A 21185-nucleotide genomic window follows, 5' to 3' on the forward strand; every position below is an offset into this window, starting at 1 on the left:
TGGGGCATTTAATAAAGTGACCTGAATCAATCTCTCAAGAATGTGTTTTTATGTTGTAACTTTACTCATATTACAAAGGTTGAGGCTTTGATTCGGGAGTTCTCACTGAGGGTGCTTTTCTGTTTTTAAAATGTATTTCCATCTAGTTTCCAAATGAATACTTGTGTATTCATGTGTATTCTTTCCCCATTCACAAACTTTCTAGGTGCTGGTCATTTATATGTGTTATGCTTTTGGTCAGCATCTAAATCCAGGAATGGAACTAATAAGTTTTCCATACTTCAGAAATAGCGTTTTTTAAAAATTTATACTTCAGTACCTACTTTTTAATTTGAAATAAATAATCTTTCATCAAATTGAAAAAGTATTACAATAAATGGATTTCTCATTAAAAATGTTATTGGGTAATTTGTGATACTGTAATGGTTTCAACTTTTTAAATGATTGTGATTTGAATAATGTTGTGAAAATATATACGAGAACAAAATTGTTATCCTAATATTTGAATCAAAGCCACATTTAACATTCATTTGGAGACCAAACTTTTTATGATTTTCATGTTGAAATGTGGATCATTTGCTTTCTATTCTGGCTTCCATTTTGGTGATGCATCTTCATTATGAGCTTACGCCATTAGTTAAGTTTTAAGCTCTATTAAATAATTTCAAAATAACTTCATACAAGCTGTAATTAACTTGTAGTTTTGAAGGCATTGCAAACATGTAGTGTTGTAGTAAGGATTGTTGCATACTTTTAGTACTTTTAACATAATTATAGCATTAGTTATAATTTATTTTAATCTTCCTATAAATTGATCATATTCATAAAATGCCAAATCACCTAGCAAATTTACAGTCAGTTGGGAAATATGCATAGACAAAAAACTGATATTCGTTTCTGTCTCATCTGTCAATGTCAATACTGAATACAAAAAATTACTAGCTATCTTAAAATGTCTTGAAATATATTTCATAAAATTCAAAATTTTCAGCTCTTCAGCTTATGCTTGATTAATGGAAACTTTTAATCAAAAATAACTTGAAAATATTGTCATTAGGAACTCAAGTAATAAAACTCTGAAATAATATGTTGCCAGTAAGTTTGTTATACTCTATACATTTACAGTGCTTGGTATAAATATGAATTCCTGCATGATTTTTATTTCAGAATTATACTTTTCAGTGTGCCATGAATATAGTACTTCAAAAAACCAATTGGAAAGTAGAAAACATATGCACCGAGGTTCAAAAAAGAACAAATGTACAAACTTACTATTAAGTTTTATAATTTTGCCAAAGTATAATCATGTAAGCCATTTAAAACAAACATATCTATAATTATTATATGTATCGTATTAGCTCCATTTTTATTGTCACAATCGTTAGTCATGTACATGTAAACTTGCTGAATTTACTTATTGCCAGTATTATAAAATCTGCACATCAAAAGAGGATAAGTTTTTATTTGTGGTGAAAAAATGTTAGGACTTGGAATTTTTTTTATATATTTGATCAGCATGGTAGTAAAATACGCAACAAAAAAAAACAGTTTTGAACATCACAATGAAATTAATGGTGGCCTATCAGTACACAATGATAATGAAAAACTGCTTTGCTGCTAATGATATTAGGTTAATTAGGAACTAACAGAAAATAGCAAGTTAATTAAGTCATCTTAATTTAACGGAAATAAACTTCCCATTGATGTTATTATTATAATACATGCTTGGATAATTATAAAGAAACACTTAGTGTAAGAGGAATAATAATAATGTCTCAACAATGTTGTATGTGATTTGTATTATTTTTTGTTTTAATATAATTTTCTGTTAGTTTGTTAAATTGGTAAACATTTCAGATATAAGATTATTGTGCATAGCAATGATTTTATTACTAAATTACATATTTAAGTAGTATTGTATTGTAATTTTGTAGGAATTGTATTATGAGTAGTAAACATTTGCTAAGAATGTTCATTTTATTTAGGTTACAATGGAGATGAAATCAGAATCCCGAAGAACGTCCATTGTACAAACTGGAGATAAGGTAAATAATTTTTGTGTTAAAACTACCATTTAAATCCTTGTATAAAAAATTAAAGCCCATACTTTTTACTTACAGGTAATCAGACTTCAAATCATTTTATTAGCCAGAAATATAATCTCACAGCATGTCAGCAGTTAAAATTTCAAAGTGTATGGTTGTGCACTAGTGCATTATTAGTATCTTAATGTTACCAACAACAAATTGTGTAGGCCTATTCATTATGTGTTCATTAAGTGACAAGCTCTGGATATGGATTCCAGTCAAAGCAGAAATGATAGCTAATGGATATCTTCTCAAATGCTTCTGGCCATATCTGGATCAAAGGATTTAATAAATAAAAGAAAATAGAAGCTAGGCCCTATTTAATCTATTAAGTACACACATTGATTTGAATAATGCGGTTTATTTTTATTTGGTATTGGATATTTATGTTATACATTGTCCCAGAGGGCTTTGTGGAGAATGGTTTACAGCTAAATTAATATTAAATAACTCCATTTGTGAGGTTTGACTTGAAGTTATGACCCTAAGTTTATAAGTCTGGTATGGTGACAACCTCACAATTGAGGCCACCTGTATACAATAAAATGTTTTTGTAAGTTGATAGTTTTTGACAACAAATTATAAGTTCTAAAATTTTTTTTTTATATTTTTATAAAGTGCACTGTACAACACACCCTTAAACAAAATGCAGAACATATAATGTTAAATGTAATGTTGCTGTATTTAAAAAAAAAAAAATCTTTTAGCAAATGACATTATTCCTTAAGATTAAATATGTGAGCCACTCTTTAATATTCTTGAATACAAGAGATAATTTCTGTTTCATTTTCATGATTAAATTATCTTTTAGAGTATTTTTTTTATTAATCACTATCATGGAAAAAAATGAAAAAAGTAAAAAAAAAAAATGTTTTACTTCATAGTGTGATGCACAGGAACTTGAGACAGTAGGAACTCAAAGATCACTTGTATACTTACTCAATGCTCTTAAAGTAAAAATATGCTGAGTGTTGAAATAAGACCATTGACTCTCACTAGATTGCTGTAATGCATAAGTAATCACAGCCACCAATGCCCCACAATTTCACAGATAACTGATATTTTGAAGATCATAACTTAAATTTCAAATAAAAAATAATTGTGACCTGTCCTGTATGTAAAAATTATACCTAATTTATACTTCCAAATATGGGTTTTGTGGGGAAAAAAAATCATACAATTTAAATACAAAGATCTAAAATTACCAAAAGTTATCCACTTAGAAATAAAAAATATTTTTTTAGATTTGTTACACCCTAGTTCATGAAACCTTTATCTAACAGTTTGTGAAAAATAATCCTTTTTTATCAAGGTACTGTCCTAAGCATACATCCAACTTTTATAATACCTTTTTGGCTTGTACCTAAAGTTTGATAGTTGGTATAAAATATGAATGTGTTAACGTGCTGTTCATTTGACTTTGATATCTTTTCTTTTAATAAACTATACTTATTATTGATCTCAAAATATTAAGAAGTGAAAAATTAGCACTTGTATAGTAAGGCATTTTAAAATTGTTAATTTGCATTTTGATAAATACACCAAATTACTTATTATTGGGGATAATAATTAGTGTGACATTTGATAACACTGACATGTAAATCAATACACCATATAACACTGAAACGCTAGAAAATGTAGCGTACTATTTGGTACCGCATGTTAATAAAATCAAACCACATTTAAACTAAAATTTACTGAAATTAATAAAATTTAATTTATTAATAAACTAATTTCAAATAATGTCATCCATCTATTTAGCATGACATGAACACCAAAATGTACTGACCAAAAATTAAATTTATTAAATTTACATAATTTACAAAAAAATATTTGTTGTGGTTTTTGCATCTCTTGCTGTGTTATTTTTACATTGTTAAAAATTACAAATGCTTTATTGTACTTCTAAATCTGCCCTAGACATACTAAAGAAAATATTTTATTGTAAAAAATAAAGTATACATCTAAACTAAAATTACACTTTATTTCTGACGTTAACTTTGAGAACCTTATCATATTTGTGGAATAATACAATATTTATAAAAAAAAAAAATCAATTATAATAGTCGTATATATTAGTATGTTCTGGTGCAGAGTCCAGGATGTGGAGTGGGTCAGTGACCAACCGATCTCTGATGTCAATGCTGTCATCTTAGACTCAAAAGTCCGTAAAATTCTGCCAAATGCTGCCAAATTACTCAAAAATTACTCAAAATGACTAGAAATTTCCCTATTTTGAGGGAAAAATTTTAATTGTAAAAGAAAATTTACCATTTTTATTTCAGAAAAATTTAAAATTGTGAAATATCCCCAATGCATCTTAAATTCCCCATGGGCAAGCCGCCCTAAGCCGCCCTAAGCCGTTGAGATCAGGACCATGACCTCGGCCGTCATTGTTGCACTTCTCGTTAAGGTCGCCATCTTAAAAGTCTGTAATTACTATACGTTTTTAATGAAAAAAATTTAATAGTATAAAAAAAATCAAATTATAAAATTTTTATTAAAAGCATTCTCCCATCTTGAATTAAGGTGTCACTGGTGCACTTTTGTTACACTTTTGTTACAGTCGCCAGTTTGGATTCTAGAAACATTATCACTTTTCGGTATGCCCGCCATCTTGAATGTGTATGACATCAAGGTTGCACTTTTAGTTATGACCGCCATCTTTGATCCTCGAAATTTTCTTTATGGCCAACATAATTAAAAACCTGTGTTTTTTATCAGATTTTAATGAGAAAAATATTGATAAAAATATTTATAAACATAAAAAAATTTTATGAATAAAATTTTAATATAATTTTGTTTAAAAAAAACCATTTACCACATGGAGTTCTTGGTTCAAACCTGACGAGGTCATTCAATTAAAAATGGTGATGGAGTTTCCTCCATGAAATCCACCAACAGACTGACCTGCCACTAATGCCAATATATATATTACATCAGTCAGTATGACATCATGACAGCCATCTTGTTTCCATCTGATGGAGGCAGCCATCTTGGATATGACATATTGTTTTTGTCTGCTAGAGTACGCTATCGACATATTAGTTTAAATTTTGACTGCTTGAGTGCAGGAATCATTTGTTACCAGCGCATACGCTATACTGTCAACCGTCGTGTCCACCACATTGAAATTCTGTACCTATTTATTAAGTGAGAAATATACGGAAAAAATTCCAAAATTCATCAATAAAACCACTCATTAAAATATTGACTGATTTAATCAATTACTGTCCTCGGTTCGATTCCTGGAAAATGCAAAAAAAGTAATTTTAAGTACAAGTTTATATTTTCAATAAAATATGGCAAAAAATCCTAAAATGTTTTTAGGCTCCTAATCTACCAATCTCCATTAAGCCGATGATAAAATATTGCCAGTCATCTTGGTATTTTGTAATAATTAACCTAGAAAATCTGAAAAAACTCAAATAATCTCTAAAAAAAATCTTTTAATGTAAGATTGACTGAATAGATTTTCATCCTTAGATGAATTCTTGACCAGTGATGAGTAACTAAAGCTTAAATTAAAATAAAATTCGGTTTCCCATTACCTTTCATGGAGATTATTAATCATTCCCTTTACGAAAGGCGACTCCGTACAAGATACTTGTCAGACAAAATAAATATGTTGTTTCGCCTACCACGGAAGTCTAAATTTTTGATACTTGGAATACCTTCCAACCAGGACTTGTACAGTGTGAAGAATATAGTCCAAGCATCTCTGAACCAAGGGGTATTTTTCGTCAATACTCAACCAGCATTTTAAAAAAAAATTATGTTTAAAGTCAGAAATATAGACATTGCATCTCTGAACCACGAGGCCAATCATGAAAAGAATACAGACTTAACGATGCTCATTCAACAGTAAAAAGTAAACACATTCAAAAAAGAAAGTACATTCAACAAAAGAAAAAGACATGCTATGAACACACACCGAACAAGTAAAGAACATGCAATACACAAACAGGATATGCATAAACACAGGACATGCAATGGACACACAGTACACACACAGGACACACAATTGACATGTGAAAAAACCCTGGATATGCAATACACACTCAGGACACACAGTAAACATGCATGGACACACAATACACATACAGGACATGCAATACACTCACTGGCCATACAATGAAAATGCAACATATACATGAAATACACTCACAGGACATGGACTGGAAACACAGTACACACATAGGACACAAAATGGACATACATTGGACACATAGTACACACAGGAGACACAATGAACAACAGTATACACTGGACACAAAAGGAAGATGCAACTAACATGCAATACACACACAGAACATGCATTGAACATACAACTACAAACACTGGACATGCAATGGACACACAGTATGCACACAGGACACTCAGTGAGCATGCAAGTAACATGCAATACACACACTAGGTACACAATGAACATACAATGAACATGCAATGAACATGCAATGAACACACAATATACACACTAGACACTCATTTTACGAAAAGGTAGCACTTTTGGACGAAAATTCAACTTGGTGTTATAAGATCTTTCCACAGGAATACAATATCATCACAGGGATACGTTTTCATCAAAGGGATACACTCTCGTCAGAGGAATACGTTCTTGTCAGAGTGATACAATATCATCAGAGGGATACAATCTCAACAGTAGGATATGATACTACAGACTTGACTTCATATATTTAATGAAAAAAATTTACATTTTTATGAACATTCAACTCAATAAAATGTGATTGTCAGTTTATGGTAGGTTTCAATGCCTCCTACTGTCTTTGGCTCCAAAAGTCTTTGAATCCAACATACATTGGCTCCAATAGTCATTGGCTCCAAACGTCTTTGGCTCCAAAAGTCATTGGCTCCAAAAGTCATTGGCTTTAAAAGTCATTGGCTTTAAAAGTGTTTGGCTCTAGCTGTCTTGCACCTAATTGCTTCAGCAACATTTGCTAAAAGGCAACTTGGCAATGAAGCTACAAGACTACGAGGTTACGAGACTATGAGACAACAGGACTATAAGATTACGAGTCTACGAGGTTATGAAGTTGCAAGGCTACATTGTTACATGGCAACAGGCTACCAGACTACAGGCTACAGGCTTCTTGGCTACGAAGTTACAAGTCTATGAGACTGCAAGGCTGCAAGGCTACAAGGCTACAAGACTACAAGACTACGAGGCTATGAGGCAACAAGACTATGAGGAGACTATGAGACAACAGGACTTTGAGACTATGAGGCAACAGGACTATGAGACTACAAGTCTACAAGGCTTCAACTGGCTATGAGGCTACATGGCTTCAAAGTTACATGGGTACAAGACTACAAGGCTACAAGTATACAAGTCTACAAGCCTGCAACCAGCTACAACAACTCCATTCAGCAGCAAGAGTTCATTTATCTCGTGCAAATAACTTGTTGCAAGTAGTCCCGATTCTTGCAACAGTTTGCACCAAATGCTGTGTTGTACAGACAGTTGCTCTTTCATGTGGAATGTGGGATACCCACTCACGATCGCAAGAGAAGGATGGCTTCGCTAGACATCAAGGAGAAAGAAATTTGTCTCACATGTAAATGTTTTTCAGTTGTCTCAAATCATAGTAATTATCTAAATAATGAATCTCTTCATTTGTCATGATGTACAGGCAGTCGCTCTTTCTTGTGGGATTCGGGATTCTCACTCATGATCGCTAGAGAAGGAGGGTTTCGTTAGACATCAAGGAGAAGCAAGATTGTCTTGTATGATAGTGATTCTCAACCATGTTAAGGCATATTATTTGACTGATTAATAAGTTTTCTGTTTGAATTCCACATGATAAAATTATTTTTAGTGCAGATTTTGTAACATAAATTCATTAATTAAACGTAACTCTGAATAAAATTGCATGTCTCATTAAGTAAAAAAATTTTCATGCAGAGATTGATTTCTCAGAGGAAAAAAAAAAGCACTTGGAGAACATCAGCAGAAATCTCGCCAGTAATAAATAGGATCACACTGTGAAAACCAACAGAAGCATTGCAGTAAATAACCAGAAGAACTTGTAAAAACCAACAAAATACTGACAGGAATAATCAGGAGCACAAGGAGAAAACTAATGCACATTTTCCTAAATCAAGATCATTGAATCACAAAAAAAAAAAAAAAAGAAATAAATTGCAAGTAATTAAAATAAATAAATAAAAACCAATTACAGAAAATTCTGGCTTGTGCCTTGCTGAACAAAGGAGAAGTTTACAAGCTGGCAGAAGCTGTTTTTGTAATTTGTTTCAAATTTTTTAATTTTAATTTTTTTAAATTTGTTGTAATTTTTTTTTTGTTATTGGTTTTGTGATTCATTGATATTGATTTAGGGAAATTTACGTTAGTTTTCTCTGTGTGCTCCTGATTATTCATCTCAATATTTTGTTAGTTTTCTTCATGTGCTCCTGATTATCCTTTCAATATTTGTAAGTTTTTATAAGTTCTTTTTGTCATTGATGGCGATGCTTCTGTTGGTTTTCACCATGTGCTCCTGGTTATTCCTGGCGAGACTTCTGCTGATGTTCTCCGAGTGCTTTTTTTTCCCCTGAGAAATCAATATCCTGTAAACGTTCTTGTCAGAGGGATACAATATTATCAGAGGGATACGGTCTCAACAGTAGGATATGATATTACAGATTTGACTACGTACATTTAATGAAAATAATGTTTATTTTTACGAACATTCAACTCATGGTGACTATTCTGTTGGTTTTCTCCGTGTGCTCCTGGTTGTTTCTGGTCAGACTTCTGCTGATGTTCACTGTGTGCTTTTATTTCCCCCTGAGAAATCAATCTCTGCATTAAATTTTTTTACGTAATGAGACATGCAATTTTAATCATATTTACATTTAATTAATGAATTTCTGTTACTAAATCAGCACTAAAAATAATTTTTTCAGGTGGAATTAAAAAAAACTCATTACTCAGTCAAATAAGATGGTTGAGAATCACTATCATGCAAGACAAACTTCCTTCTCCTTGGTGTATAGAGAAGCCCTCCTGTTGCAATCGTGAATGAGCATTCCGCATACTATAAGAAAAAGTGACTGCCTGTACATCATGACAAATGAAGAGATTCATTATTTAGATAATTACTATGATTTGAGACAACTGAGGAACATTTTCATGTGAGATGAATTTCTTTCTCCTTGATGTCTAGCAAAGCCCTCCTTCTCTTGCGATCGTGAGTTGGTATCCCACATTCCACATGAAAGAGAAACTGTCTGTACAACACAGCATGTGTGCAAACTGTTGCTAGAATTGGGACTACTTGCAACAAATTATTTGCACGAGATAAATTAACTCTAGCTGCTGAATGGAGCTGTTGTAGCTGGTTGCAGGCCTGTAGACATTTAGCTTTATAGCCTCGTAGTCTTGTAGCTAGTTGGAGACTCATAGACTCATAGTCTCATAGTCCTTTTGTCTCATAGTCCTGTTGTCTCGTAGTCTCGTAACCTCGTAGTCTTGTAGATTCATTGCGAAGTTGCCTTTAGCCAAATGTTACTGAAGCAATTAGGCCTAAGACAGCTAGAGCCAGTGAGTGACTTTTGGATCCAATGACTTTTGTAGCCAATGTATGTTGGATCCAAACACAGTTGTAGGCATTAAAGCCTACCGTAAATTTACGATTGCATTCTACTGAGTTGAATGTTCATAAAAATATACATCCTTTTTGCTAAGTCTGTAGCCAAGTCTGTAGTATTGTATCCTACTGTTGAGATCATATCCCTCTGACAAGAACGTATTCCTCTGACTAGAGCGTATCCCTCTAATGAGGGCGTATCCTTCTGATGAGTTTGTATCCCCGTGGCGAGAACGTCTCCAGTAATGAGATTTTATTCCTGTGGTGAGATCATATCACACCACGTTAATTTTTTTTATCCAAAAGTGTTATTTTATGTCAAATGTATGTCCAGTGTGTATATTGTGTGTTCATTGCATGTGTATTTCATGTTACTGACAAGTTCATTGCATGTCCAATTTGCATACTGTGTGTCGATTGCTTGTCCAGTGTATGTATTGTGTGTTCATTGCATGTCCTGTGTGTGTATTTTTCATGTTTATGTTGCATTTTCAATTGTATGGCCAGTGTGTGTATTGCACATCCTGTATGTGTATATTGTGTTCATGCATGTGTACTGTGTCCTGAGTGTGTATTGCATGTCCAGGTTTTTTTTTACATGTCAATTGTGTATCTTGTTTGTGTACTGCATGTCCATTGCATGTCCTGTGTTTATGCATGTCCTGTTTGTGTATTGCATGTTCATTACTTGTTCGATGTGTGTTCATAGCATGTCTTTTTCTCTTGTTGACTGTGCTTTCTTTTATGAATGTGTTTACCTTTTTACCGTTGAATGAGCATCGATAAGTCTGTACTCTTTTCATGATTGGCCTCGTGGTTCGGAGATGCAATGTCTATATTTCTGACTTTGAACATGATTTGTTTGAAATGCTGGTTGAGTAAAATACCTCTTGGTTCAGAGATTCTTGGCCTATATTCTTAACACTGTATAAGTCCTGGTTAGAAGGTATTCCAAGTATCGAAAATTAAGACTTCCGTGGTAGGCGCAACAACAACATTTTAATTTGTATGACAGGTATCTTGTACCCTCTTGAGGCCCAACAACATTTGTCATCAAAATTACTCTAACCGTAAAGTTCGCACGAAAGAGACAACTTTTTATTAGCAGGGAAAAATAGTGTAAAAATTCTCAACTCTACCAATATTGTAGAAAACATATTTTCCTAATGTCCTCAAATGTGGACATTAGGCCATAGATGATAAACAACTAGATGTAAACATTGTATTTAATAATTTCACATTGTTATGTTATTTAAACAAATTATGAATGATTACAATACAAATTTATACTAAACATTGTGGAGAATGACTTAAAAATATATAGTTTACTCTGCAGCATTTCACAAATATCTGTGAAATTCAGCGAAGCAGTTTTTGTCCTTAGTGAGACACAAGAAAATGTTGCATTTCAAGCATCTTGTCCTGCTCTTTTCTTTGCAGCCTTCTCGCCTACAACGGTTTGAATTGTTTGTACCAACAACTTCGGGAAGGTGCAAAGCACCTTTTCGCCTTGATTTTTTACAGGGTAGTTGAACTACTTTCCTGCTGGGGGTTGTCTGTTCTTCTTCATCTGATTCTAAAGAGCTCTCTTCACTCTCTGAAAACTTTCCACTTATTAACTCCTCAGCCAAGAGCATTCTGAAGTCCAGAAATTGCAGGATCTTCTTTCTGCTGACACCTCGAAGCATCATGTCTTGGCGGTATAGTAGCCATGCATTGACACTAGCTAGGTCAAAAAAATGAACCATTACCTTGAGGGTCCACCTTTTTGTGCGGTAGTTGTTGCGGTAATACGCTATCATGCGATCATGTAAATCGACCCCTCCCATGAAATCATTGTAACATTTTACCACGTTGGGTCGACTGATTTCAATTCTTGCATGGTGTTTTTTGTCCCACCTTTTGCAGGTACCCAGAGGCTCAGCACCATGCACAGAAGACATCATCAAAATCGCTTTGCTGTCATACCACTTGGTGATTGCAATTTTTCCATCTTCTCTGACAAAGCTGTCACAGCTCCCTCTAGGCATTTTTGCCATTTCCTTGTCAGGGTTAAATGGCACTTTCGGCATTCGGTTAGTCATTATGGTTCCAGTAACAAAAATTGACTTATCTAATAAATAATCCACGAGCTTGTGGGTGGTAAAAAAACGGTCGGTATAAATGCACGATTTTGGCGGCACAGTTTGTACTAGTTGTACCACTGCACATTCACCAATGCTGAAATCACTTTCATTTGGCAAGTCCGTGAATGTGTGTCCTTTGCCCTGGTACATGCTAAAATCCAACACGAATCCTGATGGAGATGCCAATACAAAATTCTTAAAACCAACAGGATGTGGTTTTCCTTTCCCAAACTGTTTCAACTGAGTCGAGCCTGTGAATGGAATCATCTGCTCGTCCACAGCCATGTGGACATGTCTGGGCAGTTTCAAACAACCACTCTTTACTGCATCTAAAAGTGGTCGTACTTTCCAGTATCTGTCTTTCTTACGGGCATCTTCTGTTACCCTGTTGTCATCAATGCATTTGATGTTCTTTTGGAACTGAAAAAATCTATTACGTGCCATATTGTCAGCAATCATTGGTACCCTAGTACTTCTTTTCCAGAACATTCTGGCCTGCGGATATCCAAGGCTTGCCATCAGGATTCCCACTCCAATGAATTTTTTAACTTCTGCACCATCAGCATTCATACTTTTTCCTGTTGCCTCAACTGAACGGATGTTTGAACATTCAGCCATTTGTGTACAAAAATCCGCATCTATGTATTGGCTAAAATAATCACTTGGTGTCCAGTTTTGTCTCTCTGTCAGTCCCACTCCATTAGCATTTTCTTCTTCCCTCGCTGTAGTGCATTCAAATACCAAGTTTTTGTCCCACACTAATCTTTTGAGCTCTACTGCTGAGCGAGGCCCAACTACATCCTGTGTCTGCTGTGCTTCATCTTCTATTTGCATGCTAACATCTGATTCATTTTCTGAGTTCTCTGCTTCCTGCATTTCCACCACCACCTCTTCTGCCACATCCATGTCATCCAGATGACTAACCATAAAGTTAGGTTCATCTTCATCCTCATCGCCAAAATCAGATATGTTTCCATTATCGATCAAGTTGAATATCTGCTCTGAAGTAAGGGGCTGTGATGCCATGCTGAAAAAACACAAAATATAAAATAATATTAACAAAAAAGGCACCATACTAAAATAACAAATATCTACTGTTTACAAAAGCAAATACTACAATGAATACCCAATGTCCACATATGAGGACATTTTAAAAATGAGCTTACCTTTTGTTCCAGTGTTTTGTAACAGTTAATAATCGATCTATCAAGAACAAATCACCATAGAGAATAAGTTTTGTAACAGAAAACTGCAAAATATTCAGTAAAGTTCAATAATAAAAGCGATTGAGATATGAACTGTTCATAACAGAAAAAGACCACTTTTACCGGGAACCATAGAAATTTGACATAAATATAGGTCAACTTTTTACTACCAAAATATTTTCCATAGAGTTTTCGATCGAGGAAACTACTTCGGAATGTAGCTAGATACAATTTTAAATTTTTTGTTGGCTAAAAACAAATGTCCTCATACGAGGACAAAATCGACTTTGGGCCTCAAGAGGGTACAGAGTCGTCTTTCGTAGAGAGAATGATTAATAATCTCCATGAAAGGTAATGGGAAACAGAATTTAATTTTATTTTAAGCTTTAGTTACTCTTACCACTAGTCGATAATTCATGCAAGGTCGAAAATCTATTGTCAATCTGACATTAAGAGATCATTTTTTTTTTTTAGAGATTTTTTGAGTTTTCCAGATCTTCTATTTTAATTATTACAAAATACCAATATGACTGTCAATATTTCATCATTGGCTTAATGGAGATTAGTAGATTAGGATCTTAAAAACATTTTAGGATTTTTTGCCATATTTTATTGAAAAAATAAACGTTTACTTAAAATTACATTTTTTTTGCATATTCCAGGGATTGTACAGAGGGCAGTAATTAATTAAATTAGTCATTATTTTAATGAGTAGTTTTAGTGATGTATTTTGGAACTATTCCCAAATTTCTCACTTAATAAATATAGAATTTCAATGTGGTTGACACGGTCTACAGTATGGCGGATGCGCTGGTAACAGATGATTCCTGCACTCTATCGGTCAAAACTTAAACTAATATGTCGGTAGCGCATTCTAGCAGACGAAAATATGTCATATCCAAGATGGCTGCCTCCAGCAGATGGAAACAAGAGGGTTGTCATGATGTCATACTGACTGATGTAATATATATATATATTGGCATTAGTGGAAGGAGGTCAATCTGTTGGTGAATTTTGTGGAGGAAGGATCCATCGCTATTTTTAAATAAATGACCTTGTCAAATTTTAACTGAGGACTTCATGTGTTAAGTGGGTTTTTTAAATAAAATTATATTAAATTTTTATTTATTACATTTTTTTATAATTTTTAATATTTTTCTCATTAAAATCAGATAAAAAAATACAGATTTTTAATCAATGTAGTCATAATAATAATTGCAACATTCTAGAATCCAAGATGGCAGTCATAACTAAAAGTGCAACCTTGAAGTCATACACATCAAAGATGGCGGGCGTACCGAAATGTGTTACCATTTCTAGAATCCAAAATGGCGACTATAACTAAAGTGCAATAGTGACATCTTACTTCAAGATGTAGAATGTTTTTAATAAAAATTTTATAATGTTATTATTTTATAATTTTTAAAATTTTTTCATTAAAAACGTATAATAATTACAGATTTTTAAGATGGCCACCTTACCGAGAAGTGCAACAATGGCGGCCGAGGTCATAGTCCTGATCTCAACGGCTTAGGGCGGCTTGCCCATGGGGAAAAGAAGACACATTGGGGACATTTCACAATTTTGAATTTTTCTGAAATAAAAATGGTAAATTTTCTTTCAAAACGTAAATTTTTCCCTCGAAATAGGGATATTTGTAGTCATTTTGAGTCATTTTTGAGAAATTTTGTGGAATTTTGAGTCCAAGATGGCAGCCGTAATGTCAGAGGTCGGTCGACCATTGGCCCTTTCCATGCTCTAAGCTCCATGCCCTGGAATTTCCTCCAGAACATACCAAAATATACTATTTATAATGATAAAACCAAATGTCTGTTTTGAAACTCATATTTACCTAAAACTAAAATTATATAATATTTTTATACCCCTTTTATAATATTATATGTGCTTATCTTATTCGAACTCTATAGTTAACTTTCAAAAATCCCTCATTAATACTATAATAATGTTATAATAAATATGTCTTTAAAATCGTAGGTTGTAAAAGAAGAAGAAAAAACAATGCAGGAAAGAAGATCATCAATTCAAAAGGTAGGCATTAAGAACTGTTAAATAATAGATCTTTTTATAACAAGGAAACCTCATTATCATATAAAGTCTATGTTTGTTGCAGTAATATTTTCTAGGATATGCAATTATATGCAACTCAATCACATTTTTAGGTTGCCTTATTCATCCCAGTGTTTGGCAATAATTTTTCATATAATCCAGAAAACATTTGCTGGCAAATCACCTGTTATGTTATGCAAGCTTTATTCACTTAATGCAAAGTGACTCTCTGTAGCTACTCTTCTAAAAATAACACAATTGATCATTAGTTTATCAGTATGGTACTTTATGCTCATCTGCTTAATATCAATAACACAAACTATTTTTGATAATGGAAACAGCTATGTAAATATTCATAAACTAGCCTGGTTTAATGGAAGTCAGCTTGTGATTAAGTATACATTTGTATTTAAAATTTTTAACTGGCAACTAATAACTATATCCCATGCACTATATACAGGAAGTACTTTTTTCGTGCATTTTCAGTCTGACTGTTTTTTATATTATTAACTTCATTGAGTTTATTCATTATATCAATATACATACTGTGATTTAAGCCAAAGTCTTCCTTGTGCCAATAGGTTGAAGAGAAAGTGAAGACAAAAGATCGACGAACCTCCTTTCAGAAGGCGGCTGTTGAAGAAAAGGTAAATAATAAATAAGAAATTTGAAAACTACCATTCCACACTTGAACCTGATATTACCTTTAATGGTTTTGCATTTGTTTTATATTATGGGTGAGAGTTATAAAATTAGATGTTTTAATACTTAAGCATTATAAGTATTAATCTATAAATTAAAAATTATAATCAATTGTTTACCAAAAACCAACCAATGAGAATTATTATCATTATGTGGATTTATTCATTCGAACCTTCTAATATGTCTTTGTAATTCGCATTGGAGATAGTAGTAACAAGCTTATTTCTTGTTAACGTCATTTGGCTGGCTCAAAGTTTTAGTTTACAAATATATTACCAGATGGACACATTAGCGGTCCTTTGCTAGGCAGTGACAGCATTGAGATGTTGCGATCATGTCAATAAAGAGATTGATTTCAATTTTACACTAGATCCACCAAAATATTTCCAGAGCAGGTAATTGAAAATATACCTTTTATTGTATTGTGAAATACATGTAAAATGAGAAGTTTTATCATATAATACTTAAAACTTTGTTATATTTTGCCGTAAAATACTTATAAATATTTTTGTATACACAGTACATATACAGTAGAAAATTTTGTGGTAAAATATAAAGAAAAGATATGAACTCCACATAATTTGTCCAAACAAGTACAAATTATATACTTTTTTTTAAGGTGTGATGGCTTTACATGTCTCACTTCTAATCTTTGTTGTAGTTTGCAAAACAAATTTGGACCTGGAGATATCTTTGAAGACAACTGCAGGGCTTATTGCATACCTTAGCCATCTAACTCTTTGCAAGGGGATGTGATGCTTTGCCACATGTGTTGATAATTAAATAAATAACCATGGCCAACAAAGTTGGAAAGCACATATATTGCTTATGACAGATGGAACATAACATAAGTTAGCATGGTCATAAATGTTTCAAACTATAAGGTTCATCCAATGGAATTGATAAACTGATTTAGGAAGTGTGTTTTAGGGGAATGTGTGTACAAAACAGCTGTTTTCTAACACCTGCCAACAGCCATTAGGGTTTTGAAAACTTGCAGCCACAAGTGCAGCTATATCCAGTAGCAACTGCTTGACTTGCAGCAACCTTGTAGACAGTTGAAGCACTCCAGAAAATCTTTGCAACAGACCCAATTTTCATTAGCAATGAATTAAGTTGAAACTTTAATACAGTATAATTAGGATTTTCCACTCTAATCGAAAGGAACAATGTAGTTCATGATCCAAAATGGCAGATAGTCTGCTAGCTGATGTATGTATTTGATGCATTGATCTAATAAAGCATTTTGAAATTCAAAATGTTATATATTATTTACTATGCTCACTAGGTGGCTTTTGATGAAAATATTGGTTGATTTATGAAAACATTATTATTAGTTTAAAAACAGGACATATTTTTAACAAATGAATATTTTTCAAGGGCATATACGACTTCTCTTTTCACCAAAACACAAACATAAAGTTGTATGCCAAACTTTTAGCGAGTGTCTAGCATGAGGTCCACTTTCAGTGGCGTGTTGTAAGAAAATAAGTGATTTTATTCTAAAAAATAATATTTATTTTATTAGTCACTTGTCTTCTGAACAAAATGATACCACATATTCAATGCTTTGTTTTTGCAAAACACAAAGCACAAACATTTAGTGATGATTTAGGTTTAGCAAAATGTGACAGCCAAGCTATCGTAACAAAAATGTGCATTTTGGCTTGATCTCTTGTTTTGACCTGCTTTCTGTCTATGCAGGCAGTGGTATGAGTAGTGTTATCGGAGTGGTTATAAACTGCAGGGACTGCAGTTCTCAATTTTTTTTTGTTTAATTTGTTTTGTTTTGTTTTGTGTATTCAAGCATTCAAGTAAGGATATTGACAATACAACCCCTATAGCCATTAACTAATAGCTAGAAAATTTTCATTGCTATGTCTTTTATTTTTGTTCGAGTTCCTTAGGAATCAAATAAGCTTAGTCTACGCTGGGTGCCACAGATAAGCTGCAAAGGGTGAAGTAGTCTAACAACATTCACAAAAACAAATTATATGAATTTTTTTTAATTTTTCAATTTATAGCTAATTCAAGCTTTAGAATCTTTAAAAAATATTTCCATTAATTATTAAACTAAATAACAATATACTAGTCCATACATATTATTCTTACCATCGTAAAACAATCAAAAATTTCATTAAATGTGATACAATATTTTAGATTTGAAAAAAAAACAATAACAGGAAAAATCTCAAAATCAGTCCAGCATTTTGTTAAAATTATCAAGAATGATTACCAGCAAAATTTATCATTAAATGTTAGTGGAACTGTTTCAATCATCCCTAATCTCATTTCTAATGGTTTCACTCACTATTTTTCTACTGTCTCTGTATTACCAAATAACAATCCTCCCATTGTAGAACTGAATTCTGCCTTTACAATTTAGTGATATTTAATTTTTTAGAACTAGGTACTTTGGGGCATTAAATCCTTAAAATTTACTTTGTCAACAGGCGTAGATGGAATTCCTAACTTTATTCTGGAAGGATGCTCTCATTTACTTGTGCCTTTGTACAACATATATTTAACTTTAGTATTAAAACCCAAATATGCCCCTCCAAATGGAAAATTGCTATGGTAATTCCTATTCACAAAAAAGTAAGTAAACTTAACACTTAAAGCTATAGGCGCATATCATTGATTAATGGTTTTGCAAAAATATTTGAAATAAAAAATATCTTCAAACCAATTAATTTAACTGTAAAAATAGACAGTCTAACAGTCAGCATGGATTTAGACTTGGAATGTCAACTACAACCAATTTACTTACCTTCTTAAATCCAGTATATTCTGAAGTACCAAATAGACCAAATAGGGGTCAGTTAGATGCTCATTACCTTGACCTTGTTAAAGCCTTTGATGCTGTGAATCACATTACATTACTTAAAAAAAACTATCAAATTTTAGTTTGTAATAGCTATCTTAATAATAGAATTTTGTTTGTTTCAATATACAATGGTTTTTATTCAATTTACTAGGTACACAATTTCTGGAGTATCTCAATGTGGTAATTTATCACTTTTATTGTGTAACATTTTTGTTGATGATATCACCCAGGTTTTAAAATACTCCTCAGGTTTGTTCTTCACAGATTATCTAAACATTTATAGAAAGATAATCTATCAAAATGGTTGTCAGTTACTCCAATCTGATCTTACAGATAATGCAAAATGGTGCAATGTCAATTTAGTATCTGTAAACAAAGAAAAAAACAATTATATCATTCACTAGGAAACTCTCTCCAATTCAATATAATTATGAGCTAAATAATTCACAAATGGCTTACACCCATTAATTTAAGATCTCTTTACCATACTTGATTCAAAATTATTTTTCCATCAACATGCTAATTCCTTGGTTTCCAGTCCACACTGTACCTTAGCGCTAATTAAATTATTACCTACTATGCTTCAAGCATTGATGCCATACTTTTATTCTTTTTTAGTAAGAACTTAATTATAAGATGATCTGTAATCTAGAACAACATTATCAAATCTAAACTAGAAAAAATATAAACTAAAAATATAAACTAGAAAAAATTAAAAATGATCTATTAAAAATCATAAATCATTAGAAGTTCCCTAAATCAAAATTAATTCCTCTTGTTTACTGCAGAAAATTATTAGATGCACATTTTGTCCATAATTTCTATACTTCTAAAAAAATTGCAAATACTTTATTGAAATACTTGACAGGCAATGCTTTGTACTTTTGAAGATAAAAATGACATTCTTAATAGAATAATCATGAACTTTAACAACCAAGATAAATATGTTACTTTCTTTGATACTAAAATTAGTATTAAAAAGTTGTGTACCAATTTTAATGAATAAATGTATTCTCTGGCTCCATCCAAGTAACAAATTTGAAATTATCCTTATACTAGTTGTATAATGTGTTGTTTACATTTTATCAATCACGATCATAATCAGTATTCTATAACTATTATATTTTTTCTTGTTCTGTTCTTTTGTTTTTTCATATGTTTTTGTTCTGTTTTGTGGTTCATGTTATTAACAGTCTAGTTGATGTCCCTATAATTTATGTACTTGTATTTGTGTTATCTTTATGTATGTGTATTTGTCTATTAGTATGTATGTTTTGCCTACTCTAAAAATTATTCAATCAGTTGGTACACATAAAAAATAAATAAATAATTAATAAATAAATAAAGCTTAAAATGCACTTAGTAAAAATACTAATATATAGTCCTAATTAGTATCAGTGCAGAAAATACAGGCTTACCATAAATTTGTGACCAGAGTAAGAAAAAAATTATATTTCAATCAGTAAAACTGAAAAAGAAAAAAAAAAAATTCAAATTCACATTACTGGAAAATAAGAACAAAAATATTTTAAGTTTTTTTGTTTCATATTTTAAATGTTTTGTGTGTCAACCTTTAACACGACAAACATCTAATATGTAATCAAGTTCGTTCCACACATTTTGCAGTGTTTTACTGTTGGTGGCTAAATGCAGCATTGATGCATTCTTTAAGTTTATTGAGTGTTTTTGGGCAATGGTGGTTTATAAAAAAGATCTTTGATACTACTACCTCATAAGAAATCATTAAGCATAAGATGACCATGTGTGAATAAGGGTTAATCACTGTCACCTGCACGTCCAATCCAGCATTGTGGAAGCACTTTGTTTATCCAAAGCCAAATGGGGTGGATTTTCATCTTGTTGAAACATTTCATACTGTCCTCATACAGTTGTGGAAATAACCATATTTGCAACATGTCCAGATAATTGCAAGGTTTTACCATTTTCTTGGCAAATATGGGCCAAACAAATTTTTGTGAAAAAGCAGACAGAACATTCACTTATATGTGAATATCTCTCCAACTACACAATTTTGTAGTGAGCCATAGTGACCTACACTAACATTATGAGGATTTCCTTGTCTTGATAAATTGAACGTTGTGCTATCAGAGGAAATAAGTTTACTAGTGAAACTTCACATTTCATTGCTTTTTGCATGCTGTTATAATGTTATAATGCTGCCATACTTATTGTCCTTGGCTGGCCTCAAAACAAATATGTTATTGTAATCTTCATCCTACTGGATCTCGTGGGGTATCAAATACCAGAAAAGGTTCAACATTAACTTTACTGTCAGGTTTGTGACCTGGTTTAGAAGTTAAGTCTTGACGATTGATTCAAAATGTCCTTAAATAACTTAGATCATTGGGTAAAGCAGTCTGCAACCCGGCGATGGCCTCCTACATAAAGAAAAAAAGGTTTTAGTATGAATTAGGCATGGCGGATGCTAACGGATCAGTTAATACATACGGTGAAGTTGACGATGTGTAAGGTTGCCTCTTACTCTGGGCGGCGATTTAGAGACTGACAGTGGTCAGGGTGTCATGGCGACAGGAAGCCTT

At 32.5% G+C, this 21185-nt stretch overlaps 1 protein-coding gene across 1 annotated transcript in view; it reads left to right on the plus strand.

Moving 5' to 3' along the window:
* The window catches only part of LOC134529473 (twitchin), a 547023-nt gene that overhangs the window by 198421 nt on the left and 327417 nt on the right, over positions 1 to 21185 (plus strand). The window contains exons 26-28 of the mRNA XM_063363606.1: positions 1986 to 2045; positions 15024 to 15077; positions 15677 to 15742. Of these exons, the coding sequence (XP_063219676.1) occupies positions 1986 to 2045; positions 15024 to 15077; positions 15677 to 15742 (180 nt within the window). The remainder of the gene's footprint in view (positions 1 to 1985; positions 2046 to 15023; positions 15078 to 15676; positions 15743 to 21185) is intronic.

This window comes from Bacillus rossius, chromosome 2, assembly GCF_032445375.1.
Source record: "Bacillus rossius redtenbacheri isolate Brsri chromosome 2, Brsri_v3, whole genome shotgun sequence".
Taxonomy (NCBI): domain Eukaryota; kingdom Metazoa; phylum Arthropoda; class Insecta; order Phasmatodea; family Bacillidae; genus Bacillus; species Bacillus rossius.